Source organism: Melanotaenia boesemani, chromosome 20 (assembly GCF_017639745.1).
Source record: "Melanotaenia boesemani isolate fMelBoe1 chromosome 20, fMelBoe1.pri, whole genome shotgun sequence".
NCBI classification, from domain to species: domain Eukaryota; kingdom Metazoa; phylum Chordata; class Actinopteri; order Atheriniformes; family Melanotaeniidae; genus Melanotaenia; species Melanotaenia boesemani.
Window position 1 is genome coordinate 3,187,351 of NC_055701.1, and position 16,877 is coordinate 3,204,227.

A 16,877-nucleotide genomic window follows, 5' to 3' on the forward strand; every position below is an offset into this window, starting at 1 on the left:
CTTTGATTTTACACTAGATAACAAGCTTTGACCCGAGGCCTGAGTCACCTCACACTACCAATGCTGTCCTCAGAAACGTCTCTCATCACGGAGTCATTTGTGGACTTACCAGATGGAGGTTGATGTTTAGATGATGAAATTCCTGAGAAAAGGAAGTATTCCACATGGTATGGTCTTTAAAAAGCTGAGTTGTTGAATGTTGTCCATTGAAATGTGATATACTGCACTGGAGAGTCTTCAGACTGTTTCATGTTTTATTCTGCTGAGGATTTAATTGGTCTGCAGGTTTTAGATGTCTCCTACTACAACACACCTCTGTACAAGTCTATTAATGACCCAGTGATTTGAGTCAGGTGTGCTGCATCAGAGTAGAATCCAAAACCTGCCGGACAGTAGCTCACGAGGACCAGAGTTGGAGACCCCTGAACCATCTGTCTCTAAGTGTATCTGTGGGTTTTAGTTTAGATCAGCTGGACCCCCTTTTTCCTCCAGAACTGCCTTTATTCCTGGTGTGATAGATGGAAGCAGGTGGTGGAAACCTTCCTCAGAGGTTTTCTCCATATTAACATGACAGCATCACACAGTTGCTGCAGGTTTGTCGGCTGCATCCATGACGAGAATCTCCCGTTCCACCACATCCTAAAGCTGCTCTACTGGACTGAGATCTGGTGGCTGTGGAGGCGGTTGGAGTCCAGTGAACTCATCGTCATGTTCTAGAAAGCAGGTGGAGATGATCTGAGCTTTGTGACATGGTGCATTATCCTGCTGGAAGTAGCATCAGAAGATGCTACTCTGTGGTTTGGACAGTCCTTTTCTTAAAGTTAGAGCCTAAACCTACGGTGAGACCTCGTTCCATCGCCTGCCGGAGAGCCTCAGGCCTGCAGAGACTTCTGAAATTCTTAACCCTTTAACACCATGTGTATCATATTTGATACAGTTTCTGAGACCTATTCCATAACTTTATGGAAAAACTTTGATCAAAACCATGTTGTATACAATCTGATATTTGTCTTCTGGTTCTTGAGTTTTGCACTACAATAACTCTGTACTATCAGGATGATAATTGTACATATATATATATAAAATTATTTTCTACTTTATTTTTCTTAAAGAGCCAAATAAAGACTTCAGATTAAAGATTTGAATTTTCTACCCATTATTTCTTGGGTCAGGCTTTTAAAGATTAAAAAGCTAGATTTTTTTTATTTATTAAAAATTATTTATTTAATTTATTTACTTTAATTAATTATTTGATTAAGTACTTATGTAAAATATTTATGTAAAATAATTTCTATTTATGCATCTATTATGCCTTCTCAGTCTACAGAGCTATTGCCATGATGATCACCCTTGTCTGGGTGTTTGGGGGTGTCTGTACTACAGTACAGCCTTAGTATGCTGTGAGACTCATTTTGACCTCATCTAGTCCTGTGTTGTGTAGTGGGCTCTTGCTGTCGATGGCTCCACCTCTATGTTAAATGAGCTAAATGACTTCTTCGGTCATTTTGAGGCACACAGCTGCACACCTACACAGACGTCTCCACCCTCTCCTGGCGAACAAGTGTAGATGCTGTCCCCGGCCAGTATGAGGAGGACACTTCGCAGGATCAATGCGCCAAAGCTTCTGGTCCTGATAACATACCTGGTCGTGTGCTGAGGGACTGTGCCAGGGAGCTCACGGATGTCTTCCCTGACATCTTCAACATCTCACTGAGCCTCCGAAGAAGTTGTTACCCTCCTGTTTCAAAGACTACCGTCTGGTAGCCCTCTCTCTCCCGTTCTTATGAAGTGCTTTGAATGGCTAGTGTTGAAACACATGAGGTCTGTCCTCCCATCCTCCCCGGACCCCTTCCAGTTTGCATATTGGTCCATCCACTGGACCGTTGATACCATCTCCACTGCCCTAAACACAGCACTCACACATCTGGATACAAAAAACTCTGATGTCAGAATTCTGTTTTCAACACAATCATCCCCCAACAGCTCATTCTGAAACTGGACCAGCTGGGAATCAACACATCACTGTGCAACTGGCTGCTGGACTTCCTGACCAGGGGCCTCATTTATAAAGCTGGCATAGGTACAAAAACCGGTGTACACTAAATATAGTCAACTTTTGGGATTTTTAAAAACAAAACTTGGCAGGAGAATATTCCTAACTCCACGCAAACTCTGACTCAGGCTTATGCACAAAATCCGGAAAAATGGGAAATGGCGACACCAACGGTCCAGAATAAAATGAAGGAAATGATGAGGTGGAGATGATGAGGTACTACTTAGTAATAGTACTTGTTTTGTTTATTGGCTTACATTCTTGTATTTCATGCACCAAGGTTTGCGAGAACAATAATTTAAATTCTCTGTTTGCCCTGTGAAGGCTGCAGCATTGACAATAAAGCTGACTTTGATATTTTGGTCCAGACAACTGCTGCTCAGTGGATGTTTTTTAATTTTTACGACAGAGGAAATGTAAACCCTACAAAAAAATAAAACACAAATAAGTTGTAAAAAAAACATTTACTTTTAGTATAATTGTACAAAAGGTGAGTTTTTAAAGTTTTGGTCCTTCATTTGGTGTTTTCCTGCTTCTCTTCCACACAGTAACATTAATGTGGTGATGGCTCAGATTGCTCCTGTTGATCCGAGTCATTAGTAACTTCAGTCAGAAGCAGAAGGCTTAAACATCTCAGTGAAGCACAAACTAATGTTGCATATAAACAATATAAACATGGTCATATATGTGCATGTTACATGTGTTTTAACGTTGTATAAAACATCATCTGGGGTTCCAGACCCCATGCTGTGATTCAGAAATCAGTCTTTCATCTCTTTGCTGTCTCATGTTCCTCAAACCAAACGCTGTGTGTTAACGTGCTCATATTAATCCACGTTTCACCTCCAATATGTTAACTGAGACCTGAGATTTTTTTCTCCATTTTTGCTTCTTTATATGTCGATGCAGAAACCACAACAGCACTGGCAGCCACAGTGGTGCGGTTACCATGACGATGATGGAGCGGTTACAAATTAATCAGACTCTCCTCCTCTTCTAGCTCTGGCTCAGCTGTAGAGATAGCTTCTACATCAGCTGGGAACAGGATTTCTGCAGGTGGAGCAGAAGGAGGAGGGGGTGGAGGTGGGGGCGGGGCAGTGGGACAGGTGCGGCCTGGCCTCTCGCTGGGTTGGCCGACCGGATGGTAGACGAAGCAGTAGGCTCCAGGTGGGCAGCTGTTCTTCACACTGAGGGCCAGGTCTGTGGGGGCGACGGGCTGGTGAACTCCATCCATGTAGACACTGAGCGTGTAGGAGTCTGAAGGTGGAAAACAAAGAGGCATCTCATCATATGTTGATCCTTTATTCCCCAAAAAATGCATGACTGTAATCTAACAAAGTTGTGTCATGTAATGGTGGTTATACAGAGTTAGGATAAATGCAGGATTAAGAGAAAGTCTGGCTCATCAAAGTGAGACTTCTGTTCCATCATTGTGGCTTAAATGGGCCCCAGCTGAGTCACCATGGTAACAAGTGCTGGTGAACTTGTCTTCTCCAGATCAGGCTAACTGTCCAGCTTATTAAAGTCTCATCTGCCCTGGTTTTGGTGATATGTTTGCATTTTACCTACAGATCCATCTGCAGTAGTTTGATCTGCTTCTAGTGAGACATTTCATCAACTTTTCATTCATCCATTCATTTGGGCTTGTTAGATATCCCTGGTGTGTGCTTTCACTGAGACTTAGCAAGTGTGTTTTGAGTCAGTCTGGATTAAATGAGGCTGAGATGTGTTCATGGAACGACTTGAGGCTTAATTCTGAGATTGAACTAGTTTGAGTCTGACTTTTTCTGTTGTTGTTGAGTAACTTCGATGGAATATCCCTCAGGTTGGAGGAACATAGCCAGATTTGGGTAGAAATAGTGAGCTTTATCATGTTTTACGTCATGCTGGATTATGTGTACTTTGACAGTGGGAAAAAGTCAGACCTTTGCCTTTTGTTTAGCTGTTGCCAGCTAATTCTCATCAGCAGTTGTAAGGTCAGAGATACTCTGCCAGTAGTCTCCTTATTGTTTAATATCCCAACATTTAACTGGCATTCTTTTTTTTTTATTCGAGTCAGAAGTTGGAAATTAAAGTTTCTATTCAGTTAATGAATGCACCTCCCTCAGTTTTTAACATTAGCCTATAAAAAGTTGAAAAGGGAATTAAGACCTCAGCAAGTTTTGTTACCTTGTGAGCAAAGCTGTGAGTGAAAAAGAGAAATGTACCCTGTTCGAAGCGAGCAGCAGAAAGCTCCATGAGCTCCTGGATCGTCGTCGTGGGGAGGACCCCCAGGGTTTTTGGGTTGGTTCCAATCTCAGGACAATACACAGTCAGGAAGTCCTGCAGATTACACATAAACAAACTAGTAGATCATCATCATCATCAATGTCACATTCACTCAGGGACTGAAGTTGCGTTGGATACAATAAGCATAGCCTTCTCGATAATTTTAAGTTTGGTTTTCACAGGGTTAATTCCACTGAAACCGCACTCCAAAGACATCCGACAAGGTTCTGTCTAACTGATGTTGGACTGTTTGCCTTTGACACTGTTGACCATCACATCATGCTCGATAGTCTGAACTACTGTGTTGGTCAGGATCCACTTGTAGTTAATGGGATGATCATTTCCTGTGGTTGCAGATAAATTCAGGTCCTCTCCCTCACTCCTTATTAATGGTGTAACATAAGGGTCCATTTTGGGGCCTTTATTGTTTCTTTTATATCTGCTCCTCTTCAGCATATTTAAATTTATTAATGATGTCTGTTATTGCTATGCTGATGCATCCACAAATGTAACCGAAAACTGGATTACACAGAAAGGAAGACATACATGAACCCACTGCCAAAACTACCTAACTTAATATAAGGGGAAAAATTTGTGGTTGTTTCTTTCTCACTTTGAGCGAAAAGATCTTAAAAAAAGTAAAAAAGTAAAATGATTCTTCTGTATTCATGGTGCCTTGTGAGTTGTGATATATAAAACTATGTCGTTATCTATTTCATTTTGCATGAATACTTTGTCTCGTTTTATAAAAGCAAAAATAAATTATTATTAAAAAATTGTTTTAAGATCTTTTCCCATAAAGTGTGGAAAAACAACACGAAAAGAAGCAATGACTGGCTGGTTTAGAGGTTTTTTATTATTATTATTAAACTTAATAAAAGACTTGGGATGAATATTTCACCACATATTTTATTTTATTTCTCACTTCACTTGTCTAAAAGCTAAATTTATTTTCTTATTTCAGAAAATCTTACCAAGTGTAGTTATTTTACTACACTGGAAGTTTATTTGACTTAATTACAGTCTTGATCTTCTCAAGTCAAGTGCTTTTTTTATGTGTAGTCACCTAGTTTTTGCAATACAGAAACAGTGCTGAAGTTTCTGCTGCTCATTGGAAAAACTGATGATGAAGATATCTGTGATGGTATGGCGCAGCATCCGTATCCGTGGTAACGAGTGAACCCAGTGAGGATGGTGAAACTGTGTTTTGTTTTGTGTGTGTGAGTACCCGAACAGATGCTTGGGTCATGCGCTCCTGGTTGAGCGTGCGTCGTCTCTCCCAGCGATGGATGGAGTCCTGAACCTCTCTGCTGAGCTGCCGCGTTGCTGACCTCTGCTGGTCAAACGTCTTTATGTGCTCCAGAGCCCCGTAGGTGGTGGTCAGATAGTAGGAGCCTGCAAGGGACAAAAGGCCTGATCAGAAACATGCTGAACACACAACGTGGATAGACCAAGAGATGTTCTTAATAATTAATTAATATGTGTTCTATGCAACTATAAAGTAAAAAAAGTAATGTCAGTTTGCAAAATGCTGAAAAAAACCTTTTGGTTTAATGACCTCATGCTGATATTTTTTATGTTGCAGAGCTGCAACATGTTCCTGAATAAAGTGGTGCAGAGACTCTTTCCCCATTTTCTAACGTTCCCATTCCTTCTCCCAAACACCTCCAGCACGTTCTCACACTGAGGAAGCTATGTGATTCAGAGTTTAAGGTGTTATTTTGTCTTCTGAAAACATGACACCCTGATCCAACCCCAAACCATCACAGAACCCTGATCCAACCCAATACCATCACAGAACCCTGATCCAACCCCAAACCATCACAGAACCCTGATCCAACCCAATACCATCACAGAACCCTGATCCAACCCCACACCATCACAGAACCGTGATCCAACCCCACACCATCACAGAACCGTGATCCAACCCCACACCATCACAGAACCCTGATCCAACCCCACACCATCATAGAACCCTGATCCAACCCAATACCATCACAGAACCCTGATCCAACCCCACACTATCACAGAACCCTGATCCAACCCCACACCATCACAGAAGCCCGATCCAACCCCGTACCATCACAGAACCCTGATCCAACCCCATACCATCACAAAACCCTGATCCGACCCCAAACCATCACAGAACCCTGATCCAACCCCACACCATCACAGAACCCTGATCCAACCCCACACCATCACAAAACCCTGATCCAACCCCACACCATCACAGAACCCTGATCCAACCCTACACCATCACAAAACCCTGATCCAACCCCAAACCATCACAGAACCCTGATCCAGCCCCACACCATCACAGAACCCTGATCCAACCCTACACCATCACAGAACCCTGATCCAACCCCGTACCATCACAGAACCCTGATCCAACCCCATACCATCACAAAACCCTGATCCAACCCAATACCATCACTGAACCCTGATCCAACCCCACACCATCACAGAACCCTGATCCAACCCCAAACCATCACAGAACCCTGATCCAACCCCACACCATCACAGAACCTTGATCCAACCCCAAACCATCACAGTACCCCGATCCAACCCCAAACCATCACAGAACCTTGATCCAACCCCAAACCATCACAGAACCTTGATCCAACCCCAAACCATCACAGAACCCTGATCCAACCCCAAACCATCATAGAACCCTGATCCAACCCCACACCATCACAGTGCCTTGATCCAACCCCACACCATCACAGAACCCTGATCCAACCCCAAACCATCACAGAACCCTGATCCAACCCAATACCATCACAGAGCCCTGATCCAACCCCAAACCATCACAGAACCTTGATCCAACCCCAAACCATCACAGAACCCTGATCCAACCCCACACCATCACAGAACCCTGATCCAACCCAATACTATCACAGAACACTGATCCAACCCCAAACCATCACAGAACCCTGATCCAACCCCAAACCATCACAGAACCCTGATCCAACCCCACACCATCACAGAACCCTGATCCAACCCAATACCATCACAGAACCCTGATCCTACCCCACACCATCACAGACTCCTGATCCAACCCAATACCATCACAGAACCCTGATCCAACCCCACAACATCACAGAACCCTGATCCAACCCCATACCATCACAAAACCCTGATCCAACCCCATACCATCACAGAACCCTGATCTAACCCCACACCATCACAGAACCCTGATCCAACCCCACACCATCACAGAACCCTTGATCCAACCCCACACCATCACAGAACCCTGATCCAACCCCACACCATCACAGAACCCTGATCCAACCCCACACCATCACAGAACCCTGATCCAACCCCATACCATCACAGAACCGTGATCCAACCCCACACCATCACAGAACCCTGATCCAACCCCACACCATCACAGAACCCTTGATCCAACCCCACACCATCACAGAACCCTGATCCAACCCCACACCATCACAGAACCCTGATCCAACCCCACACCATCACAGAACCCTGATCCAACCCCACACCATCACAGAACCGTGATCCAACCCCACACCATCACAGAACCCTGATCCAACCCCATACCATCACAGAACCCTGATCCAACCCCACACCATCATAGAACCCTGATCCAACCCCACACCATCATAGAACCCTGATCCAACCCCATACCATAACCTGACCCCGTACCATCACAGAACCCTGATGAAGAAACATGGAAACCCTTTCAATCTTGTGGGAAAACATGGGAATCCTTTCTTCTTTCTTTGAGGAACTTTGTTGATTTTCTTACAAATTGGAGATCATGTGAAAATTTCTACTCCTCAAAGACTCAGACTTTCATTGCTTTTGGACCAAATCATGATTCTAATCATCTGCTTGAAAAGAACATGATAAATACTATTTCTTCCTCATTACCAGCTCTAAGCTGTTTCTATCCTGACAAGTTTTGGATTTTGCTGCCAGTTTGAAATGCAAAAATGTATGTAAACTGAAATAAAGTTGACAAGATAAAACATATATAAAACAGAGATATAACATATATCCTGATTTCATATTTACTTGCATAATCTGTGTTTTTCATACGGTCTAAACTCTTTCTTATGCGAGCTCTTTAACATGATGTTGGCTCTACATTCGTATGTGTGGGGGGTACCTTCTCCCAGAGTTAATGATGGGTCCATCAGCTCCATCATGTATTCAACATCCATCTGCAAGGCAGACAGATTGGATCTGGCCAGGACGTACATCATTACAGGCAGGAAGTCATCAGCGCCGTGGGCCCGCCCTAAAACACACACATAAACACTTGCAGGGTTATGCACCTGTTATGTAATCTTTGTTACATGCAGGGGATGCATTTATCAGAAACGATGTGGTTCTGACCTGGGCAGCCGACTGACATGGAGTCGTAGATGATCTTGCAGGTCTTCAGCAGCAGCTCGATCTTCCTCTGTGGAGAGTATTCCTGATGGAGGTTGCTCAGTTTAATGCTGATCTTCTCCATGGCAGAGGCCTCTGGGACGGAGGTGGTTATTCCCAAAGCTGTGGTGGTGCTGCCCAGGACAACAGACTGGCACACACACAACACACACCATCAGCATCCCAGATTCTTTTACTAAGTGCTATGAGCTGAGTGAGTCTCACCTGGTTCTGTGCCAGCTGCTTCATGCTGCCAGTGTTGGTGTGCAGTTTGTCCAGACTCTGGTAGATGGGCTCCCTCAGGGGCTTCAGGACACTTTTACACAGAGCTGCCTCTACGATGTTCTCTGCAAACACAAGCAAAGCTTTTCTTTAGCTCTGATCAAAGCCCACGCCTCCATCACTGTCTTTTTTTTTCCACAGGAAACAAGCAATAGTTCAGCAGGAAATGACAGAGACACGGCATTCCCCATGAATGCATGATGAAATTACCTAGTTGTGTATACTGATGTTGTGGCTCAAGCATGGCCTGCAGCTCTGTACTCTGCAGGAGGTAACTCTTCAGCTGAGTCATCATCTGTCTGATCTCCTGCAAGAGCTCTGTGGTGGTTGAGTGTTTGGACATGGTCTCCAGCGTGAAAGCTCGGTGCTCTTTCAGCTAAAACAAAGCATGACTCAACTTTTAGTGTTTGTCTTCAGGCGGACCTTAAATCACACCCGACTGAATGATGTACTCACCAGGTTACCAAAGTAGCTGAGAGGATCCCTGGCCAGCTCTATGATGCGCTTGGTGAGACGGCGGTCGTGGCTGATGAGTCCGGTCAGCACAGTGGACAGGCGGTTGCGAGCTCGGTTCAACATAACGGTGGTGGGGGTTCTCCTAATGCCGGCTTTGGGGCTGCGGCTCTCTGCAATGCTCCTAGAAGGGAAAATAATAAATCGTATTTGTGATCCTCATAGTAACTCTCTCTTTTCTAAAGCGGATAAATTCATAAATTCCTCTGATACTGGCATTAATTGGTCCAGTATTCATGGAAAGCTCCTAAACAGGAAGTTGGTATCGTATTAGGATGCCTCAAAAAAATTCACACCATTTTAAAAGATTCACATCATCTAAAAAAATTCACATCATCTAAAAAGATTCACATCATCTACATCTACAACTTACAACATATTAGATGTATTTCAAGTTTGTTGTTAGTAAATCTGAGCACCTGAACAAAACACTTAAATTATATATTCAAAAGATTTCCAACATCAAACTTAAAATTTCACTTATTTAATTGCATTTTTCCTTAGGTTAAACATACAAACTATATGAGAGAAAAATCCAACATAAAGCATTTATGAAGGATTTAATTGTTACAGAAGGTGGGTCACATAAAAAATATCTAAAATGTTAGAATAAAATAGAATTAAACTGCACTTTGTGTGTTCCCATGGTGGTCCTAACCACAAGCCACCTGGCTGTTTAACCCTTTAAAGGCCGACCAGATTGTCAAACTGTATACAACAGGGCTTTGATCAAAGTTTTTTACCATAAAGTGATGCAAAAGAATTTGTATGAATAAAATATAATATTTACGGCATTACAGGGAAAACCAGTCCAGTGAGTCTGACGTAGTTTTAGTTGGAGTTTGTTGCTAAACTGAAAGTAGAAACAGCCTTGATAGAGGCAACTTACTGAAGCTTTGGTATTTTTACAGCATATGAAAATCAGATAAACCAAAATCTAATCAGTAATAAATCATAATGAGATCTTTTTCTCATCAGTTTTATGCTTCAGATGACAGCAGGTCAACACTTGTGATTAAGTATCGTGGCTTCATCCTCTCCAGAAGCTATAAGGACTTGGTAGAAAAGTCTCATCTATTCAGTTTCCAGCTTTTTAAAAAATTTCATGACCCATCTGCAGCCAGTAAGACTTTGAATTAAATCTTCTTCTTGTTAAAACGCCAGTTGAAGACATCATGAGCTTCAATGACAAAAGAAAAAAAGAAAAAAAAACTGAGTTGTTGCTAAATTGCTTATTTACCAACTGAACCAATAAAACTGGTGGACAGTAAAGACCTGTAAGTTTTCAGGACTGGCTGGGGGTTAGGGTTAGGGTCTGTTGTTTCTTCATGCACACAAGGATGAATTCTAATTGTATCAAAAGGATCTGAGACCTTGAATGGTTGTGAGAGACGTCCATTACCAACCTTATGGTTTTCACTCCCACAACCACTACCCTAACCAAACTGCTATTATTTGAAATACATAACCAGGTGATGTTTTTGTCTAAACCCAACATGAAGCGACCAAAGTGTTTTAGTAAAATTATCTCAGCCATCCATTTTCTTCTTTAATATAATTCAATTGATTTATTTAAGAATAGGGACTAGGTATATTACTGTACATTTTCATGCAAGATTATAGCCAGTGACTAAATTCCATCTTTAGTCCCTAGGCAGGTAGATGGACCTAAAACAGTAAAATACAACAACATAGGACATAGGGAACTTATAATAACATAATATAGGAACAGAACACAACTTAAGACGTGGAAAACATTTTTTTCTCTTCTTTCCTGTTCACATTGCCTTCATGTTCTTCTTACTTTTGTAATTTTTTTGCTCATTAAGTTTCTCAAGTCTTTTAGAGAATCTGTGTTTTTACCTTCTTTGATATGTTTATACATTCATATGTCTCTATGTGATTCTGTATTTTGTTTTTCTCTCTATTGGGACCTCTTGGCCAGGTCATGTTTGCAAATAAGTTGACACAGCTCATTTATCCTAATCCTTTGGTTACACCATCATACCATCACTTGCGAACAAGATCCTGAGATTCTTCAACCCCTTCACCTGAAGCAAAGACTCATTCCCAATCTGGAAGGATCACCCCACCCTTTTCTGGTTTAAAACCATGGCCTCAGACTTTCATACCAACCACCTAACACTAAGCTGTGAACCACCCCAATGCATGCCGAACATTTAATGCTGAGGAAGCAAACAGAACCACATCATCTGCAAATAGCAAGGATGCAGTCCTAAGGTCCCTAAACAGAACCCCTCCTCTCCCTGACTACGTCTTAAAATCCTGTCCATGAACACCCTAAACATGACAGGTGACAAGGAACAACCTTAGTGGAGTCCAACATGCACTAAACAAGCTATGTACCTACAATGCAGACACAGCTCTCACTTTGAGCTTACAGGGACCTAATAGCAAACTAAACACTGACTCAGGCACCCTGTACCCCTGCAGCAGGGTCCAAACACAGGTCTTCTCTGGCTCCACAAAATCCCATTACCTCCTCAGCAATTTCAAGAAGGAAAGGGTCTGGTCTATTTCTCAACTGTCTGGGTAAATCTCACTTTGCTCCTCCTGAATCAGTAAGATTTTGACCTGTAATTAAACTAACACAACCCTAGAAGCACTTTTTGCATGCATGTGTTGAACCGGTGCCCTGTGGTAGAACCTGTGACATGTAGGGGTCACATTTAAGGGCATTGATAGATTACATTTATTTGGTTGTCTTTATTGGAGGTCCTATTAAGTAATTCTCATATTGGAAGGACAAACATAATATATGATGCAAACCTGTAACTGTCTATTTGACAGTATATAATCTAAACCATGTATTTTCTATATTAACCAACTGACAGAAACACGATAATATTGAACTAGAAGGGTACTTGAACTTGATTCTCTCTTTTCACATCTCTTTGTGAAAACCCACATCCACTCTGTTCTATCTTTTTATGAAGATTTTTGAACATCAAATAACTGTAAAACATCACATTTGCATCAGTTTCCCAAAAAATGAGGGTGTGGAATGTTTTGGGAGACTTAAAAATACAGTAATTTTACAGTTACTGATCATTGCTGACAGTTTCATGCAATGGAAAACAATGTTTGAGCCCTACTGGCGAAACAGCTACATTTTGTGGTATGAACCAACATAGTTATGACACATTTTTCAACTAGTTTGGGTTTTAGCTGGAATCTAATAAGCTGTTTTACTATGTGTCAAACTCTGGGTTGAAGTTTCAGTTGACACTCGTCTTTTTCAGCCTGCAGATGATCCTCTCCTACATTTACTTAATCTGACTTGAGTGCTGTGGTATGGAGCTATTTATGTGGCTCATGGCTTCAAGCTCCTTTGTTTTTAATGTAATCTATTATCTCTGTAAAAAACAGCTGCAAAATAAATTTACCTGCATAGTTGATCCTGCATTTTAATCTTCCCGTTTCATTGAGTCCCGTTGTAAGGTTGTAAGCAGCACGAGTCAGTCAGTTCTTCTCAGTTAGGTTTTTCTTTCTCTCTTATTCTTCATTGCTATGTCATCCTCAGCTAGAGTCCGGGGTGGTGCACCACAAGTTTCTATTCTGGACCCCCCCTCACTAGCTTCCTTTTTACAGACTGTTCATGTTGTGCATCCCCTGGAAGATTTCCAGTTTATACTATCGCTAACTTGTCTGCATGAACACTTGGGGTGCACTTTGGATGTTTGCATACAGTTTTACAACTCAAATTCCAAAAAGACATTTCATTTACAAGACTGAAAGCATTAAAATGAGACATTTTACTATTTCATAAATGAAGTGTCTGTTAAAAGTAGTTCCAGGGTGGTGTTCAGCATGGGATAGCATCCCCTCTTCTTCTATCATGTCTGGAAACGTCTGGGAAGTGAGGAGACCAGTTGCTGGAGTTTTAGGAGAGGAATGTCGTCCCATTCTGGTCTGATGCAGGATTCTAGCTGCTCTACAGTCCTGGACCTTGGTTGCTGGATTCCTGCTTCCATGATGCTCTAGATGTTGTGTACTGGTGAAAGGTCTGGACTGCAGGCAGGCCAGTTCAGCAGCCGGACTCTTCTCCTGTGAAGCCATGCTGCTGTGATGGATGCAGGTGGTTCCGCATTGTCTTGCTGAAATCTGCAAGGCCTTCCCTGAAAGAGATGTTGTCTTGATGGGAGCAGATGTTGCTCTAAAACCTCCATGTACTTTTCAGCATTGATGGAGCTTCACAGATGTGGAAGCTGCCCACGCCATAGGCACTAATGCAGCCCCATCCCATCAGAGATGCAGCTTTTCACCTGTCCACTGATAACAAGCTGGATGCTCCCTCTCCTCTTTAGTCTGCAGGACACGCCGTCCATGCTTTCCACAAACTAGTTCACATCTTCATCCAGGTTTCCATTTTGCCTCAGACCATTTTAAATGAGGTTTGGTCCAGAGAAGACGGAGGAAATTGGTTCTGGATCCTGTTCACATCTGGCTTCTTCTTTGCATGATGGAGCTTTAACCTGCATCTGTGGTTTCTGGAAGTCTTCCTGAGTCCTTGCAATGATTTCCACTAGAGAATCATGTTTGCTGAGGCTGCAGAATCTAAGCTTGGAGTTCAAAATAACGAACCCAGACTACCTTGTGTCAGCAGTGCAGGCTGATCCAGGTTGTGGATGTTTGCTCTTTTCAGCCTTTTTTCTGTCTCTTAATACCAGTCAGTCATCATTTGAATAATAAAACCTGACAGTGTGGATTTGGCAAAAAGTAAAAATATCACATAGCAGATGTTGCTTCCAATTAGCTTCATGCACGTGACATTCTGGATCTGCAACACTGAGCATTTTAGTGGAGGCGAGCAGCTTTTATTGGCCAAAATGGAAAAGTAAACATGCAAATGAACTGGTTGCAACAGCCTGTCTGTCTGCTCTGAGCTGCAAATATCAGAATGTGCATTAAAGCAGTCCAGTCTCACAACAGACTGTAAAATAGTTGTGTTGGTCCAGTTTTCTTAACTCTCCTCCCTACAAAGATGCAGCTTAGCATTTAGATGCTCAATTTTTTCCTCTCAATATGTAACAATACAAGGATTATGTTGTCCTGTGATGGATTAAATTAGAATAACTGGCAGTGTGCATTCAGAAACAGAATATTTAGAAACGGACGTGTATGCTTCTTTTCTTTGACAGCTTCCTGGAAATTGTTTAGTAAATACAGTATCTGCTAATGATGGACTTCAAGATGGACCTCAAGAGAAAACAATCTGACCTCCATAGCAACAGTAACCATGGGAAGAAAGGCTCTCATCAGCATGTAGCATACTTGTGGTATTTGTGAGGACTCATCAGCCTCCTCGAGTGACATTATTCTGGTTATCGCCACAACATTTAGGTACCTGTTAGGACCACAAGTGTGTGAATGTTTAAATCTAGACAGGAGAGACAGTTTGACTTGAAAGTCCAATTTCAGCTTGAAGACACTGAGTGTTCCTTCAGACAAGAAATCACACATTTTTTCCAGTTGTTTCACCACAGTTAACAATAACTCTGAAGAGCAGATTGGTGGAATGTCTTTGAAAATTTTCACAGAAGTTCATAGAATTTCATAGAAGTTTGAATTATTAGAAAATGAGTGATAAAGAGTTCATGCTGTGTATTATGGGAGAACGCCAACCCTTCCCTGTACTTTTACCTGAACTCTCACCTTTTTGCTAAATGAACAACTTGAAAATACGTTGGCAATGTAGATGAAAGACACAAAACATGACAGAAGTGAAGCTGCAGCCTCTTGTATCACAGAAACTTTCCTTTCTGCACAGATGAGCTGCAGATCTCATGTAAAACGATAAAGTCCAGTGTAGGTAAAGTTTTGTCCTATAAGACTCTAAATAATATTCATTAAGCTTCTTAATTTGTCTTTATCTCCTGCTGGTAAAGACGGCCATGAAAGATAGAGTAGACAATTTATCTTCTTTTTTTTAAACAATCTTGTTAATTTAGAGAAAAACTGATCTTTTTTATTTTAATTAAATTTTTTAATCACTTAAAAAAAAACCCAAGTGAATATAATCCACTTTTAGAATTGAGAAGTACGGTATATCAGATTTTTTGCTGGTTCCTGTTGGCGCTGTCACAGTCAGAAAAATGCATCCAAAGGTAAAATTTACAGATGCTTGTAAATGTGATATGTGGGACGTTTTTAAAATAAGATTTTAAAAGAGGTCAAAAATAAAATAAACTGTGTGTACTACATGGAAAAGTGAAATATTAATGAGAAGCAGTTAAAGAGCACAGATCTGGGCCAAGCCATAAGGTCAGTCACCTGAGAAAACCCCCCAAAGGCCCAGCAGCCCACCCAGTACCCCCTATATTTAAACCATGTGGACCACCACATCCAGAATATCATCATGATCCGATTTAAACAATGTCAGATTATAACGTCTATAATGATGTCTTCTTTTTGTTGCGAGTAAAAATGTTTTTTAATTGACGTTAAAATGAATGAGTTTTTAGACTTTGTTCTCATGAAAAAAGATAATTAAATTAAAATTATACCATGATAAAATGAATATAACAATTTATTTATATACAATAATATAAATAATATATAATAATCCATAATAATTAGAAAAATGATATATTATTACAATGATCTTTTCCTAATTTACAAATCCTTGACCTCTTTTTTCTTGTCTTGGCCCAACAAAGACCCGGGAGAGGAGGAGGCTTACTTGTGCTTCAAAGTCATCATTTTAAACAGACAAAAATCACAGCTGGATCACCTAATCCTGCGGCTGTGATACATTATTCCTCCCAGCATGAAAGTTATTTGTGTTCTAGATTTATTTTTAATTCATGTTTAATGTGTCATTCCTTTCCAATATCCCAGAATCCCACGATCCTCAGGTCTCCTTGTATTACACAAACTGAGACGTGTTCAGAATATTTAGTTGATATGAATTTCCAGAGTAAGGCAATAAGGACAGAGGAGATAAGGAAGTGAGAAGGATGAGGACAGAGGAGATGAGAAAGTGGGAAGGATGAGGACAAAGGAGACGAAGTAGTGAGAAGGATGAGGACAGAGGAGATGAAGAAGTGAGAAGGATGAGGACAGAGGAGATGAAATGGTGAGAAGGATGAGGACAGAGGAGATGAAGAAGTGAGAAGGATGAGGACAGAGGAGATGAAGTAGTGAGAAGGATGAGGACAGAGGAGATGAAGTAGTGAGAAGGATGAGGACAGAGGAGATGAAGAAGTGAGAAGGATGAGGACAGAGGAGATGAGAAAGTGGGAAGGATGAGGACAAAGGAGACGAAGTAGTGAGAAGGATGAGGACAGAGGAGATGAAGAAGTGAGAAGGATGAGGACAGAGGAGATGAAATGGTGAGAAG

The 16,877-nt window shown here is 41.6% G+C and overlaps 1 protein-coding gene across 2 annotated transcripts in view; it reads right to left on the reverse strand.

Moving 5' to 3' along the window:
- Nucleotides 1–2,498: 2,498 nt before the first annotated feature.
- rin3 (Ras and Rab interactor 3) overlaps nt 2,499–16,877 on the reverse strand; it is a 44,984-nt gene continuing 30,605 nt past the window's right edge. For both annotated transcript variants that reach the window (XM_041971948.1, XM_041971949.1), the window contains 8 exons: nt 9,458–9,638; nt 9,212–9,377; nt 8,945–9,066; nt 8,684–8,870; nt 8,454–8,585; nt 5,550–5,716; nt 4,261–4,375; nt 2,499–3,310 (listed from right to left, as the gene is read on the reverse strand). In XM_041971948.1, coding sequence (XP_041827882.1) covers nt 3,021–3,310; nt 4,261–4,375; nt 5,550–5,716; nt 8,454–8,585; nt 8,684–8,870; nt 8,945–9,066; nt 9,212–9,377; nt 9,458–9,638 — 1,360 coding nt within the window. In that variant the 3' untranslated portion in view covers nt 2,499–3,020. The remainder of the gene's footprint in view (nt 3,311–4,260; nt 4,376–5,549; nt 5,717–8,453; nt 8,586–8,683; nt 8,871–8,944; nt 9,067–9,211; nt 9,378–9,457; nt 9,639–16,877) is intronic.